Below are 15,784 nucleotides of genomic sequence, written 5' to 3' on the forward strand. Positions count from 1 at the left end.
AGCAGGGAAACATCTGGAAGTTTTATATTGTTCCCAATAAAAATTTGCATATATTAATAGGCAGTAATTTTGTTTCTTTTCAGCTCTATTAGTGGTTGCTCGCTATGCATATTTTGTCACTGCAACTAGATGGCAGAAGGCTTCTGGATAAGGGCTTCTTGTGTGGTGCCATCATCACTTAACATAATGAAGGACTGTTGTATTGTTGAAGAGGCATTAGATTTAATCTGTGTACCCTCACAGACAGACAGACAGATAGCTATTTAGCATATATTTTCTGAGTGCTGGATAATATGGAGGCATTGGGAAAAAACGAGAAAAGAGAAAAATAAGAGCTCAGGTTTCTTAAGTGCTTCCTACAATCCAGATACCCCTCCAAGGACTTAAACATTTTCTCATGCAATCCTCCCAACTCTGGCTGGATTTCATTAGTACACTGACTTTACAGAGGAGAAAGCAGTGGTACAGTGAGGTTTAAGTAATTTGTCCAAATTCATGTGACTACTAAGTAGCTGGGCTGTGATCAGAACTGAGGCAAGTCTGGCTCCAGGACACACACTCTAAACAATGACAAGAGTTAGACTGTGGAGCTCAGTGTTCAATGGAGAATGAGAATGGCCTGAGCAGCAGTTAAAATACTGTGTGCTCAACTGTGTGGCAGGGAAAGCACAGGACGATGTGGTGGCAGGTTACAGGGGCCTTCGCCCAGACCCCAGAAAGGCTTAGAGAATTCGGCCATTGGGGCTGGCCGCTGATGATCACCTTGTCTTTCGGTAATTTTAAAAAAGGAAAATGTTGGGATAAAGAGTAGAAGGCAGTGGGGGAAATACTCATCGAGAGGAAAGTTGAACAACACAGTGAAGAAATATAAACAGGAAGGTAGTGCAGGATTGCAGACTGATATAGCTACTGGGTCCCAGCTGAAGTGCTGGGTCTGAGCTGGTCACCAGCACTACCATGTCATTTGAGGCCTTGAACAAATCCCAACATGCCTCTGGGTCTTGAGTGTCTTCCTCTGAAAAATGAGGCAATAGAACTAAAAAATATGTAAGGTCTCTTTGGGTTCTGAAATGTTTCAATTCCAAAATGCTATGCCCTGCAAAGAGTTTTCAAGAAACCAAGAACTTTTGATAAATTTTTAGTTGAGGAATGAAAGGAAAGATGGTGTGAAAAATGTACCTCTCCCTCTTTCTCTCGCTCTTATCCAGGGAGATGTTACAGAGCCCTGACTCTGGACAAGGCAGTTTAGTGGCATGCTGCGGAGAAGATGGAGATGAAGAAACTGAGCCTTGCTTCCAGGGTGCTCCCAGGAGAGCAAGGAGGTCAGCCCTGGAGCAGGGAGAATCGCTAGTACCTACAATGCTGTTAACACGAAATAGGTGCCCTTCGAACAGGGTACACACTCATTCATCCCACAATAAGCCAGTGAGATTGGTACTGGCTTTTTTTTGAGAACCACATTTTATGAGAGAGGAAACTGAAGCCCAGAAGAGTTAAAGTGAACTGCTCAAGGAAAATGGACCAGAAATCTTTCTCCAGAGTCCATGTTCTTCATCCCAACAGTGACCAATTGTGAGTAGATCCCAGGCAAGGATATGCTAACATCGTCCGTCCAATACAACTTCATATTTCAACACAGCTCCCATTTTTATCTGACTCACTTCTGGTTTCAAATTAGACTACAGCTTTTTATTAATATAAGACAATAATATCAAGTATCTTCATGTAATTTAAGCAGGTATATATTTATAGGTATGATATATGGAAAAATATACTATATATATAATAAAGTATTAATATACACTAAAAATACTTCTAGATTTGTCTTCTAGATTTTTATGAAAATTAGGAAGAGACCTGTTACAGAAATTACCAACAGTTTTCTTTCTCTGTTTCCTTAGCTTGATAACAGGCTCTCTGAGGGCAGAGATGGCTCCCTCTTATATCCCCACTCCCAAGCATCATTCTTGCAGCTTTTCTCACACCTATTATACAATCAGTAATCCATGTTTTCATTATGGGAAAGCTCAAGGTTTTGTCATTAAGGGGGAAAATGATCTCAAATAACCATGATGTTTATTTTGGGTTTTATAAAAACAATTTCAAAATGACTTTTTCTGTCAGAGGCTTTCATAAAGAAAAAAACAGTTATTTACATGGCTATATTCTTGTGATGCAATGTATAGCCTCACTATAAAGGAAAACTGTCGAGAAAGCATCAAATCAGATGATTTTATGCTTCATAATATTGAAGTGCTCCTGTTTCCAATAAACATCAACTCTGTGAAAAAGAAGTTGTGAAACTGATGTTGTTTTGACAGAAAATCTGCTTTTGGTTTTGTTTTTTAAGTCTGTATTTAATATAATATAACAGAAAGCAAGCTGTTCTGCCTCAAGTGAGTCTAAAAAACGGTGGCACTATTGTCACTGAGTGGTGACACTTCTTCAAGATTAGGGAGTCATGAAAGCAGAGAATACATTTGATTTAACACAATCTGTACAATTTAACACAATCTGTATTTTAAGCTCTTGTGGCAATTGAATATACTGATAATATAACAAATCGTGGACTAGAATTGCACAAAAATAGCTCTCCAGCGATCAGATTGCTGGAAGGAATTCTAGAGGTCAGCTAGGCCTCTCGAATTTCAACAATATAGAGGCGATGCGATTTACCCAAAATAGCAAAATTCTTATCTGATGATGATGATGAAAAATCTTATAATAATAATGATCAATAATAATGAGGGGAATGTGCAGCAGAAAGGACATTAGGGAGAAGATTCTGGACAGACAATGGTTTGACCACACCTCTGTTGCCCTCTCTTTTCTGTTCTGGTCCAATCATCAGCCTCTCCTGAACTGAGCAGCCCCTGGTACAGGAGGCAAATGGGTCCCAGGAGGTGAAGGGCAATGTTTTAAAATGCAGGTTTTTTTAATGTTCGGATGTGATGAGGTGAACAGGCCCAGTGACAACCACCACTGAAACGACTGTTACACTTCCCAGAGGATGGGGCACACTACACCACATAGAAAAGCATAAAAGTCAGTCAGGAGGTGGAGGGAGCAAGGGGAAAATGTGGATCAGAACCTTTATTCTGAATTTTGTAGGAGGAGATGATTCGGTTCGGGTAAGCCTGCCAAACAGGTTTAGGATTAATGAGTTTGAATAATTTCAGTGTGCTCTGCTAGGAGTCTGATACCTGTCCCCAGGGTGATTAGGGCAGAAAAATAGTGGCTCAGCATGTCAGAGCCCAGCAACGGACAATAAGGGAGTCCAATAAAGGTTCAGAGGATGGGTTCTGGAACAGTTTGCATGTAAAAGACATGCTTAGAAGATAGCGTTTTGCTAATTTCTAGCAACCTGCTAGCCTTGGGAAGTCCCTCCCTGATCAGCATAGCCCTAGATGTCAAAGCATCAGAAATACAGAAATGAAAAAGGCATGATTAATATAGGGTTAGAACACAGAGATTTTCTGCCCTCTTGAGCTGGGCAAAAGCTGGGGAGGTAAAGGGAGGCAAGCCTTGAGTCAAAGACCAGAGACTGTGTCCTAGAGAAAGACTGAAACAATCTGTCAGCTCCTGAGAAGGACAGCACCAGTTGGCTCCACCTTGGTTCCCAAGAGCTGTATGCCTCTGGTTTCCTGCTCCAACAATTCCCATAAGGTCCACTTGCAGTTGGCTCCAGGCTACCCTACAATCTAGTCTTCAGCCAGCAGCCAGGGTAATCTGAAACATAAACCATCCCAGCTCACCTCCTCCCATGAGGTGGTCCGTAGTCCACTCTGATCAGGCTGTATTGGTCTCCCACAGTTCTAGAATAGGTCACGCTCATCCGAATCTCAGAACCTACCACTCAAGGCTCTCTCTGCCTCCACCGTACAGAACTAGTCACTTGCAATTTAAGGTTTAGGGTTAAATATCACTTCCCCAGAGAGCTCTTCCCCAGTGACTCTATCTAAATAGGCTCCCCTCCCTTCATTATTCTTTATCAGCAGAATTCATCCACATCTTTCATAAAACTGACAATTTATAATTACATACCTATATATAATTCATTACTATACGTAAGCTTTCTATATCCTCACTGATTTTCTGTCTGGTAGTTATCAAATAAACATTTTATCTTATACAATATTTATCTTATTAAATTTTATAAATGTTTATAAACATTTTATAAATGTTTATAAAATTCTAGAAATATTTCATAAATGTTAAAAGTGTTCATACAATATTTATAATATAATATGCCCTTCTCCATATGGTTTGTTTACTTGCTTATTTCTGTCTCCCACACTAAGATCCGGGACTATATCCTTTTAATCTCCAGTAACTTCCTAGGACCCCACACAGAGTCTGGCACATGGTAAATAATCAAAAACTATTTGTTTAAATAAATGAAGCCTGGTATTCATAAATATTATCCCATTTGAAGGCACTCTTCTGACAACCTACCTGAAAATAAAAACTTTTTATCAGTGACTTGGGTGTAATATGTGTTTAAATGTTCTTACCAATTCTCATTTTGGTTTTGGCTAATAACATGACATGAGGAAGATAGATATTTTTCAAAGGCTGTAATGGACTTGCATAGTCAGTGTTTGATAAAGGAAATTCAATTGTTTCTCCAAAAGTCAGCATCTGTAAAAGGAACACTGTAGTTAGTAACTAGCTAATGTGGTTTAGAATAAGAAGACACAGAAATAAGTTTCTAGGTCTTGAGGACACAAAAGCATGCTCACCTGTTCAATAAGAATGTTGTGAGACCGAATCAACAAATGTAATTTTTCTGTTTTTAAAGAAGTTTCCTTGAATTTCTCAGCTTTTGTTAAGTCATCCAATAAAAGCATGCTTCTCACCAGGGTTAAATGAGATCGAGGAGAAATAAATTCACTTTCTTCTAGCAAATGTATTATTGCCTATTAAAATAAAATTATTCCTTTTGATAGTCCCATTTCCAATTCACTGAAACAAGAGCTGGCCAAACTGTTATGCATTCAGCATCTAAGGGAATTTAAAATTCTCTCCTTTTGCTCTCATCAGAATCATTAGGTAAATATCAATGTGAAAGAGGTTTCTTTCCTACCTGAAGCTTGGTTATGATGTCTGTCTTTAGATGCTTTTCTTGTAGGCCAATGATTACAGCTTGCATCAAGATCTCAGCCTGTAGCTCCCTGTCGCCTGCACTTTTTGCCTCCTCACACACTTCACTGATGAGGCTGACGTAATCTATCATATCGTTTTCTAAAGTAAATAAATGCAGTTATCTAAAATACCCTAGGAAAGCAAATTTAGATATGCATAACACCCCCAATATCCATCCATCACAGGAATATTGAATAATACAGAAGAATGGGAAGATATAAAGTTGGAAAACAGACTCTACACAAAACATGAAAAATAAATGTGTTGCAATTTGGGAGAAAGTACTTTAGGGTAACCCAGTGCTGCAAAAGTAATGATGCTACATGAAAAAAAAATTAATGTGGAAGATGAACAGAGATGAGTGGATAGGTAGATTTCCAAGTAGAGAATTATTAATCGCTGTAAGAACTAACATGTGTATGTGCCAGGCTATCATCTAAAACTTTATAAATTTAACCCAATTAAGACTGCCAATAACCCTAAGAAGTAGGTGAAATTTTTTCCATTTTTGCCAAGGAGGAAACTGAGGCATAGGGGGATTAAGGGACTTGGCCAAGATCACACAGGGAGAAAGTAATGGACCAAACATTAACCCAGATCAAGTACCTGGAGCCAAAGTCTGTGCTCAGGACCCCTAAGCTATGCTGCCTCCCTCAATGATACGAAGAACTGAATGTTAGCATTTTGAAATCACCTCGCCTGCTCTCCATACATCAGAAACATATATGCCACACATCAGTGATTCAAGGGACTACAGACATGATTATTCTTGGTTAATGACATGAATTTTTTATTCTGGAAACAGATCAAGCTATAAAAGTTAGAAAATGTTAGTAATAAAATGGATCTCAATAAAACCTCCATTACCTGAGTAAAATTAATTTTTATGAAAACTTGGATTGAGAAAATAAGATATCTGTACCTGTCACGATTCCAATGCCATGAATCTGTGCAACAAAAGCAGTCACCAGTGCTAAGCGGCACCTCAACCAGAGATGAATGTTGAAATATTCTCGAGAATTTAGGGAAACGGGATCTAAAAATTCATTCGCATCTTTATTTTCAGTAGCCTAAACAACATGAAAATGATGGTTATCTTGCCATTGAATAATGTTAAAGGTCTAGCCTAATGCTAAATGTGAGTTAAGAGAAGCATCTGGTATCATTTTTTTTTAAGATTTTATTTATTTATTTGACAGAGATCACAAGTAGGGAGAGAGGCAGGCAGAGAGAGAGGAGGAAGCAGGCTCCCTGCTGAGCAGAGAGCCCGATGCGGGGCTCGATCCCAGGACCCTGGGATCATGACCTGAGCCGAAGGCAGAGGCTCTAACCCACTGAGCCACCCAGGCGCCCCAGCATCTGATATCATTTAATACTATTAAATTTTTAATTTTGGAAATCTGTCTTGCACATTCTATAATGTAAGAAGTACACACACAAAATAAAAAAATCATTCACAATCCCACCATCCTCTATTAATATTTAGCATACCGATTTTCAACTTTTCTTTTTCTTCCTATACCCATTATAGAAAATAGTTTTGTGCTCTGAATTTTTCATTGCAAATTAGATTACCCATGGTGCCTATGTCTTCAAAAATTTTATAAACATTATCTTAATGGCTGAAAAATAATAAATAACAGTGGCTAATATTTATGGAATACATATTATGTTCCAGGCACTATGCCAAATACTTTATACACATTATCTTATTTGATTCTCCCAAAAAGCCAAAGAGGAGTTATTTTTACTTGTTTTACAGATGTGAGAATGGAGACCTAGGAAATTAAATATTTGCTTTAACTCCATTATGTTTTGGCAGAAGTGGGATTCAAACTTGTGTCCTTCTGAACTTAGAGCCCCCCCATCTTAATTCATTGCTGTATGTTGCTCATGTTCCAAACATGTATTATAAATGATTTCCCATCTTCATTACTGTACTTTACAAAGGGGTGACCAATGTCCAAAGTGTCTGAGAGGGAATGACAAAGGGAGGTTTTCCCAAGTGGGGGCAGGGGATCAATTTTAGACATTTGGAAACTGTGCTCGCTTCGGCAGCACATATACTAGACATTTGGAAACTTTAAAATCATCTAGAACAATGCCCATTTGTTCTAGGAAGTTCCCGCTCTGCACCTCTGAGAGCTCCAACCAATTGGCAACACGTAATAATCAAGGAGCAGCCATCAGGACTTGGAGGCTGGAATGTGGGGAGACAGGTAGGAAGCACAGAAGAGAAGGGTAAGCCAGCACTGGGAACAGAGTAAGAAGCGAACAGAGGCCTCAAGGATGGACTAGAGTGACTAGGAATGGACACAAGTACTCCAGGAGTCAAGGATTTAGATTAGCAATTCAGGACAAAAGGCCTATGCACATACCTTAATCTCTCGGTGCCTAAAGTTCCTGTGACTACTGCAGACACTTAATCTGAACCAGGATTTCCAGCCTCAGTGCTATGGGTATCTGTGGAGGACTGTCCTGGGCATTGTATGTTTAGTAACATCCCTGACCTCCACACACTAGATGCCAGGAGCATTCTCTCTACTTGGAACAACTGAAATGTCTCCAGATGTTGCCAAATAACCCCTGGGAGGCAAAATAGCCTCCAACTAGCAACCATTCCTCTAAGTCAATTTTTGAATTAGCTTGCTTTTTAGCATTTTTATTGCTTTTAATATAGTAAGAAATGAGTTTCTATTTAGGATAATTAGTTTTGCTTATTTGTAATGACACTAGATATTAGCAATTTTATTAGTAAAGCTTAAAATAATGAGCAAGGATTCTATGTGATGAATCTTTATGTTTTAATCCTAAACAATCCTTTATTATTATTAAATTACTTGATCTTGTCAAAGTCCAATAAAATGTCAAAGAAATTGTGACACCAGTCGTCAAACAGACTTCAGGGCTTAAATGTGGAAGAATCTACCTAGAGAAATCTAAGGTAGGAAATAATGTAGGTGTCATGCTGGTGATGCCAAAGTAATAAATTCAAAAGTGAAATGAAAAGCCAAATAAAGTGAAACAACTTTATTTGCTAAACAAATCAGATCTAGAATACTGGAGTGATCTAGAATACTGGAAGACCTTAGTGATTATTATATCCAAATTCCATCAGTTCACAAATGAGATTTAAATGAAAAATTAAATGTTTTTAAAGATTTCATTTATTTATTTGACAGGCAGAGATCACAAGTAGGCAGAGCAGCAGGCAGGGGGCGGGGGTAAGCAGGCTCCCTGCCAAGCACGGAGCCCAATGTGGGGCTCGATCCCAGGACCCTGGGATCATGACCTGAGCCAAAGGCAGAGGCTTAACCCACTGAGCCACCCAGGTGCCCCGAAAAATTAAATTTTTAATTAAAAAAACTTTTAAAGTTTAAGGGACTTGCCCAAGCACACCACTAAATGAAGAGCATAAATGGAGCCTCAACACTTACCTTTTCACTCTGAACTCATTGTTTTTTCTACTTTACCCCTTTATTTCATCCAAATAATCATGTCAACAATTATTATATAGTAAGTACTGTAAACAGAAACATTAAATTCATACATACAGAAGCTCTTGGAGAGATGGAATTCTCTGTGTCATCTTGTACTCCCTTCTTTTTAAAAAGTTTTGAATCCTGGAGAAGTCTAAGCGTAGAAAATACTATTGCAGCACTAAAGTAGAGAATATATTTTAAATCTTATTAGTACTGACAATCTCACTAATAAAATGAACACATATACATTTCATATGTATCACAGTGTGGTTCTCCACCTTTCAAGGTTATAGAACTTTGTTATTTAAAGCTATACACTTGGAAACTCTTACACTAAATTATTGCTTAATCAGCATCTAGAAGTACCAAAGGCAAATGTACTAAACAAAGAAAACAGAATCTTGGAGATGAGAATTCTTCTGACTTCCTGTTGTTCCATACATAAAAGTTCGTCTGTACTTTAAACCAATTTATTATTGATGTCACACTTCTTCGAAATATCTTAATAATATATATTCTGAGAGTTCTTTTAAAAAATCTATTCCAAGGGCGCCTGGGTGGCTCAGTGGGTTAGGCCGCTGCCTTTGGCTCAGGTCATGATCTCAGGGTCCTGGGATCGAGTCCCGCATCGGGCTCTCTGCTCAGCAGGGAGCCTGCTTCCTCCTCTCTCTCTCTCTCTGCCTACTTGTAATCTCTCTCTGTCAAGTAAATAAATAAAATCTTAAAAAAAAAAATCTATTTCAAAATGAAACCAAAAACGGAACAATCCGTATACCTGAAGATGCTCTGTAGCAATATTTTATAACATGGAAAGAACGGGCAAAAGCCAAATGGACAATATACCTATCTACCTAAGTCCCCACTTGGATAGTTAATAGACAATTATATTTAACAGGTGTTATAGGTTGAACTCTGTCCTCTCAAAAAATTTTTAAAAAATTTAAAAAAAGGAAGAAAGAAAAGGGGTGCCTGGGTAGGTCAGTTGGTTAAGTGTCTGACTCTTGATTTTGACTCAGGTCAGGAACCCAGGGACTAAAGAGTGAGCCCGATGCTGGGCTCTGTGCTCAGTGGGAAGTCTGCCTGAGATTCCCTCTCTCCCTCTACCTGTGCCCCTCCCCCCATTCAGATGCATTCTTTCTTTCTCTTTTTCTCTCCCAAATAAACAATGAAATAAAACCTTAAAAAAAAAAAAAAGGTATGTTGATGCCCTAACCCTCAGTACCCCAAAATGGTGGTAATCTGAAATAATCAAGTTCAAATGAGGTCATTAGGGTGAACACTATTCCAATATGACCACTGTTTGTATAAGGGAAAATTTGAACAGAGAGACAGATATACACAGAGGAAAGGTGACATAAAGACACACAGGGAAAAGAAAGTCACATGACTGGAGTGGTGCCTTTACAAGCCAAGGAATACCAAGGATTATGGGCAAATACCAGAAGGTATAAGAAGCAAGGAAAGCTTCTTCTCTAGAGCCTTCAGACAGAACCTGGCCCTGCTGACACTGTGATCTTGGAGCACTGATTTCAGGGTCATGAGACAGTAAAATTCTGTTGTTCGAAGCCACCCAGTTTTTGGTGCTTTGTTATGGTAGCCCTAGGAAACTGACAGAATAGGTTAAAAGCAGGTCCTCTGGCTTTTGCCTCCTACACCAAACCTGCCCCTTTTCCCTTGTCTTCCATCCCAGAGGCAGAGTCCAGAATCACCACTGCTCCCTCAGTGATTCATGCTTTATGTTCAATCCATCAACAAGTTCTGTCAGCTTGACCTTCAGCATATGGGTACCAGCCAGCAGCTCCTCGCTTCCTCCAGTGCTAGCACCTTCATCCAAGCCACCATCATTGTCAGGCTGCATGAATGGGAACTTCCTGACCAGCCTCCTGCTCTGGCTCTTGTTCCTGCGGTCCTTTCTCCACACAGTGGCCACAACGACCTCATCAAGAGGTAAATCAGATCCTACCACCTCCCTCCATATATGTTCCAGAGGCCTCCCATGTCCCTGGACTGTGGTCGGTACACTTCTTCCTATGGGTCAGTTACGAAGGTTTCTGGCCAAGTATATGATCAGCTTCATACGTGTCCATGGATGCTTGTGAGAAGGTACAGTGTTCGTAGGTTCCCAGAGTGTGTACATATGCACAACTTTTAAATTACATTTTTAAACCCTCTTCTATTTTGTCTACATTTTGTATTAAAAGCTGAAAACACTGTGCTAACACACATACTCTGTTCACAGAGATTTTCTTTTTTTTCTCTCCCTCTCTCTCTACAATCCTTTAAAAAAAACAATAACTGGCATTTACTGAGTGTTTACAACCTGTCAGTTACTGTGTTAAGTGCTTTGTGTGAATTAATTTACTGAACCTGCACCACAAACCTACAAGGTAGATACTATTGTCATCATTACTTGATAATCAGGATCAGGAAATGGAGACAGAAATGTTAAGTGACTTGCCTAAGGTGACACAGCTAGAAAGAAGAGGCAGGATTAGAACCCAGGCAACTGGCCCCTGAGCCTGTGCACTTCACTGCTGCTGATAGCATGACCTCTGTCTTTCCACAGGTCTAACAATTTTGGTTTTGTTTTGGTGCCATGTTTATGGTGGCTTCATAGTCATTGTTGACTACATCTTTTATCAGTACAAAGGACCTCTCTGTCCCCTTGACTGCCTTTTGCTTGGCATTCTACTTTGCAAACTTCATGAAATGGAATCATTCTAAGGATTAAATGAGGTATTTATTTTGACACTTGTTCTCCTATGGGCAAGGAACAAATCTAAGGGCGGCAGATACAGTCGCTGCCCTCATAGAGTTGACCTAAAGAATGGGATGTGCTTAGAACATAAGAATGCTTAGCAGCTAGATGATGCTCAGTGCACACTAGCAGTTCTCATTTTGTGTATTGAGTAGGCCAGGGCTTATGGGGGGGACCAAGCTGATTTTTTTCTATGTTATTAACTAGAATATAAAGCTTCCTGCAATTACTGAATTTTAAATTCCCAAGATTCTACGGAGTCATTAAAATGGTTTAGATTATTTCTAGAATGTTTTCTAAGGTATGATTTGTGATTATATAACCTTACTAGTTTTTATTTAAATAAAACTAAATAAACAGCAAGAAAACAACAAAAGATGTAACATGAATTGAGTATGTATATGGGAATGCAATTTCCTCCCCCTGACACCCTTCCCCGATACTCAAGTGTACACACTGGTTTCGAAGGCCCCCTGTTTCCTGCACAGCTTCAGGGGCTAGCACAGGAAGGATCCAAGAGGGCCTGGGAAGAAGGATGTGGTGCCCACCCCATCCTTCTGGTTCTGAAGGCTAAATTCTGACTTAAGAGAAATGAGGTATGAGGTTTGGAATCTTGCTAACCCAAAAACTTAATGAATAAAATATAAACATGTTAGTATGTCCTAATCCTCCTGGTGCCACGTAGGTGCACAATGGAAAATTTCTAGTTTCTGCTCTCCACCAGAGGGACAGAAAGTGTAGGAGGATTACTCACTATAAACACTCTAGAATCCCCAAGGAAGGACGTTTCATTCTGACACAAAATTAAAAGGCTCAAATGTTATCCCATTTAGACAATAAATTAAATATAAAGGAGAACAGAAAGGAACTTATTTAAAAAATAAAAAAGATAGGACTCTGAGAGGCATCCCTAAAAGAAGTAGAAATACAGTTGGAATAACTTTGATCCCATTTATTTCTTATTAACATTCATGACAAAAATGGTCAGTTTGTTCTCATAAAATCCATGCAGCTCACTCTACCTGTCACCCTAGGGAATGTGCCTTTCAATTTCCTTGACACATAATTTTATTAGAAGTATCATAAAATGTCAAGCTAACCATCATTTGGGAAAGGGACTGTCCAACACTCTCAGCAGTGCCCAAACAGAAGCTCGTGGGGGGTAAAGTTCACATAAGAAAAACTCATTCATCTTGACAGTAGGCTTCCCCAAATGACAACTCCACTGCAAAAAGGCAATAACATCAAAGTTTTTGCAGGTTTTGTCCCAAGGGCCAGGTTCATGTATTTAAAATAGGAGCAATTCTGATATACTTGCACATTATTTGCATATGTCTATCTGGTTTTCAAATTAAAGCTCTAAAATGACATTCCTTTCTGCGGCCATTTTGTGATTTTTAGTTTCTTGTTTCCTTGTTTCCTTCTTCCTTCACTCATGTCTTCCATGGGTGTAAGACATGTGGAGGGCTGGGGAAAGAAGGAAGATAAACAACAAGAAATGTTTTCTAGGGCTGCTGTTCCTCTCTAAAATAGTTTGAAGAAAAGAGTTCTATATTCTTCTATAGGAAATCATATAGTCATATATTTTATATATAGAGAGAAAGACATTGTATTTACATGTATAGACACAAAGCATATATTTTTTATTAAGAAATCACCTAGTAAAATTCCTTCTCTTCAAACTTCAAAAGGGAAAATGGTACATTATTATGCTAAACCCATTTACCATCAATCAACTACCAATGTATTCTTAAAGATAGCTACAAATATAATACTCTAAATCAGTGTGTCTCAAGCTTTTTTATCTCAGCACTCATTTATACCCTTAGAAATTATTGAGAATCCCCAGAGTTCCATCAATATTTACCACATTAGAACTTTAACTGTTACTATTAATTAATTTAAAAAAAAATAAACCCATTAATGTTCATATCATAATGTATTTTTATGAAAAACATCTATATTTCCCCAAAACAACAAAGATAGAAGAATGCCATTATTTTGCATTTTTGCAAATCTCTTTAATGTCTGGCTAAATAAGAGAAAATCTACTTAATAGAAGACTTTCATATCTGCTTCTGCAGTCTGTTGTGACATATTGTTTTGACTGACATATATGAAGAAGGCTAGGCCTCACAGAGATAGCTGTTAGAAATACGAAGAGTAGGGGAGGAGTCAAGATGGCGGAGAAGTAGCAGACTGAGACTGCTTCAGCTAGCCGGAGATCAGCTAGATAGCTTATCTAAAGATTGCAAACACCTGAAAATCCATCGGCAGATCGAAGAGAAGAAGAACAGCAATTCTGGAAACAGAAAAACAACCACTTTCTGAAAGGTAGGACCGGCGGAGAAGTGAATCCAAAGCGACGGGAAGATAGACCCCGGGGGGAGGGGCCGGCTCCCGGCAAGCGGCGGAGCAACGGCGCACAAAATCAGGACTTTTAAAAGTCTGTTCCGCTGAGGGACATCGCTCCAGAGGCTAAACCGGGGCGAAGCCCACGCGGGTTCAGCGTGGCCTCAGGTCCCGCAGGGTCACAGAAGGATCAGGGGTGTCTGAGTGTCGCAGACCTTGCGGGTATTGGAACGGGAAAGCCAGCTACAGAGACAGAGCCGACAGTAAGCTCACAGCTCGGTGTTACCTTGAACTGGTCGCAGGCTCGGAGAGCTCGGAGCGCGGCCGGAGGTCAGGCAGACGGGAGTAACTGGGCGCTGTTCTCTGAGGGCGCACTGAGGAGTGCGGCCCTGGCCTCTCGGCTCCTCCGGGCCGGAGACCAGGAGGCCGCCATTTGTATTCCCGTCCTCCGGAACTCTACGGAAAGCGCTCAGGGAACAAAAGCTCCTGAAAGCAAACCCAAGCGGATTACTCACCCCGGCCCCGGGTAAGGGCGGTGTAATTCCGCCTGGGGCAAAGACACTTGAGAATCACTACACCAGGCCCCTCCCCCAGAAGATCAACAAGAAATCCAGCCAAGACCAAGTTCACCTACCAAGGAGTGCGGTTTCAATACCAAGGAGAGCAGCAGAATTCCAGAGGAGGAGAAAGCCAAGCACGGAACTCATGGCTTTTTCCCTGTGATTTTTTTTTTAGTCTTGCAGTTAATTCAATTTTTTCTTTTTCATTTTTTTGTTTTTTTCTTTTCTCGCCTTCGGGTAAATTTTTTTTTTTTTTAACTGTTACCTTTTTCTTTTTTAGCGATTTTTTACTAGTTTATCTAGTATATATATTTTTTCATTTTTACATTTTTCTCAGGTGTTTTCCTTTTTTTTTTTTTTAAATTCTTTTCTTTTCTTTTTTCTTTTTTTTTTCTTTCTTTTTTCTTTTTTTTTCTTTCTTCCTTTTTGAACCTCTTTTTATCCCCTTTCTCCCCCCTCACGATTTTGGATCTCTTCTAATTTGGTTAAAGCATTTTTTCCTGGGGTTGTTGCCACCCTTTTAGTATTTTACTTGCCCCTTCATATACTCTTATCTGGACAAAATGACAAGACGGAAAAATTCAACACAAAAAAAAGAACAAGAGGCAGTACCGAAGGCTAGGGACCTAATCAATACAGACATTGGTAATATGTCAGATCTAGAGTTCAGAATGACAATTCTCAAGGTTCTAGCCGGGCTTGAAAAAGGCATGGAAGATATTAGAGAAACCCTCTCGAGAGATATAAAAGCCCTTTCTGGAGAAATAAAAGAACTAAAATCTAACCAAGTTGAAATCAAAAAAGCTATTAATGAAGTGCAATCAAAAATGGAGGCTCTCACTGCTAGGATAAATGAGGCGGAAGAAAGAATTAGTGATATAGAAGACCAAATGACAGAGAATAAAGAAGCTGAGCAAAAGAGGGACAAACAGCTACTGGACCACGAGGGGAGAATTCGAGAGATAAGTGACACCATAAGACGAAACAATATTAGAATAATTGGGATTCCAGAAGAAGAAGAAAGAGAGAGGGGAGCAGAAGGTATACTGGAGAGAATTATTGGGGAGAATTTCCCCAATATGGCAAAGGGAACGAGCATCAAAATTCAGGAGGTTCAGAGAACGCCCCTCAAAATCAATAGGAATAGGCCCACACCCCGTCACCTAATAGTAAAATTTACAAGTCTCAGTGACAAAGAGAAAATCCTGAAAGCAGCCCGGGAAAAGAAGTCTGTAACATACAATGGTAAAAATATTAGATTGGCAGCTGACTTATCCACAGAGACCTGGCAGGCCAGAAAGAGCTGGCATGATATTTTCAGAGCACTAAACGAGAAAAACATGCAGCCAAGAATACTATATCCAGCTAGGCTATCATTGAAAATAGAAGGAGAGATTAAAAGCTTCCAGGACAAACAAAACTGAAAGAATTTGCAAATACCAAACCAGCTCTACAGGAAATATTGAAAGGGGTCCTCTAAGCAAAGA

At 39.5% G+C, this 15,784-nt stretch overlaps 1 protein-coding gene across 3 annotated transcripts in view; it reads right to left on the bottom strand.

The window, feature by feature from the left end:
* CFAP54 (cilia and flagella associated protein 54) overlaps positions 1–15,784 on the bottom strand; it is a 325,575-nt gene that overhangs the window by 80,538 nt on the left and 229,253 nt on the right. For all 3 annotated transcript variants that reach the window (XM_032346701.1, XM_032346702.1, XM_032346700.1), the window contains 5 exons: positions 8,700–8,805; positions 6,068–6,215; positions 5,087–5,244; positions 4,743–4,919; positions 4,515–4,641 (listed from right to left, as the gene is read on the bottom strand). In XM_032346701.1, coding sequence (XP_032202592.1) covers positions 4,515–4,641; positions 4,743–4,919; positions 5,087–5,244; positions 6,068–6,215; positions 8,700–8,805 — 716 coding nt within the window. The remainder of the gene's footprint in view (positions 1–4,514; positions 4,642–4,742; positions 4,920–5,086; positions 5,245–6,067; positions 6,216–8,699; positions 8,806–15,784) is intronic.

Source organism: Mustela erminea, chromosome 6 (assembly GCF_009829155.1).
Source record: "Mustela erminea isolate mMusErm1 chromosome 6, mMusErm1.Pri, whole genome shotgun sequence".
NCBI lineage: Eukaryota > Metazoa > Chordata > Mammalia > Carnivora > Mustelidae > Mustela > Mustela erminea.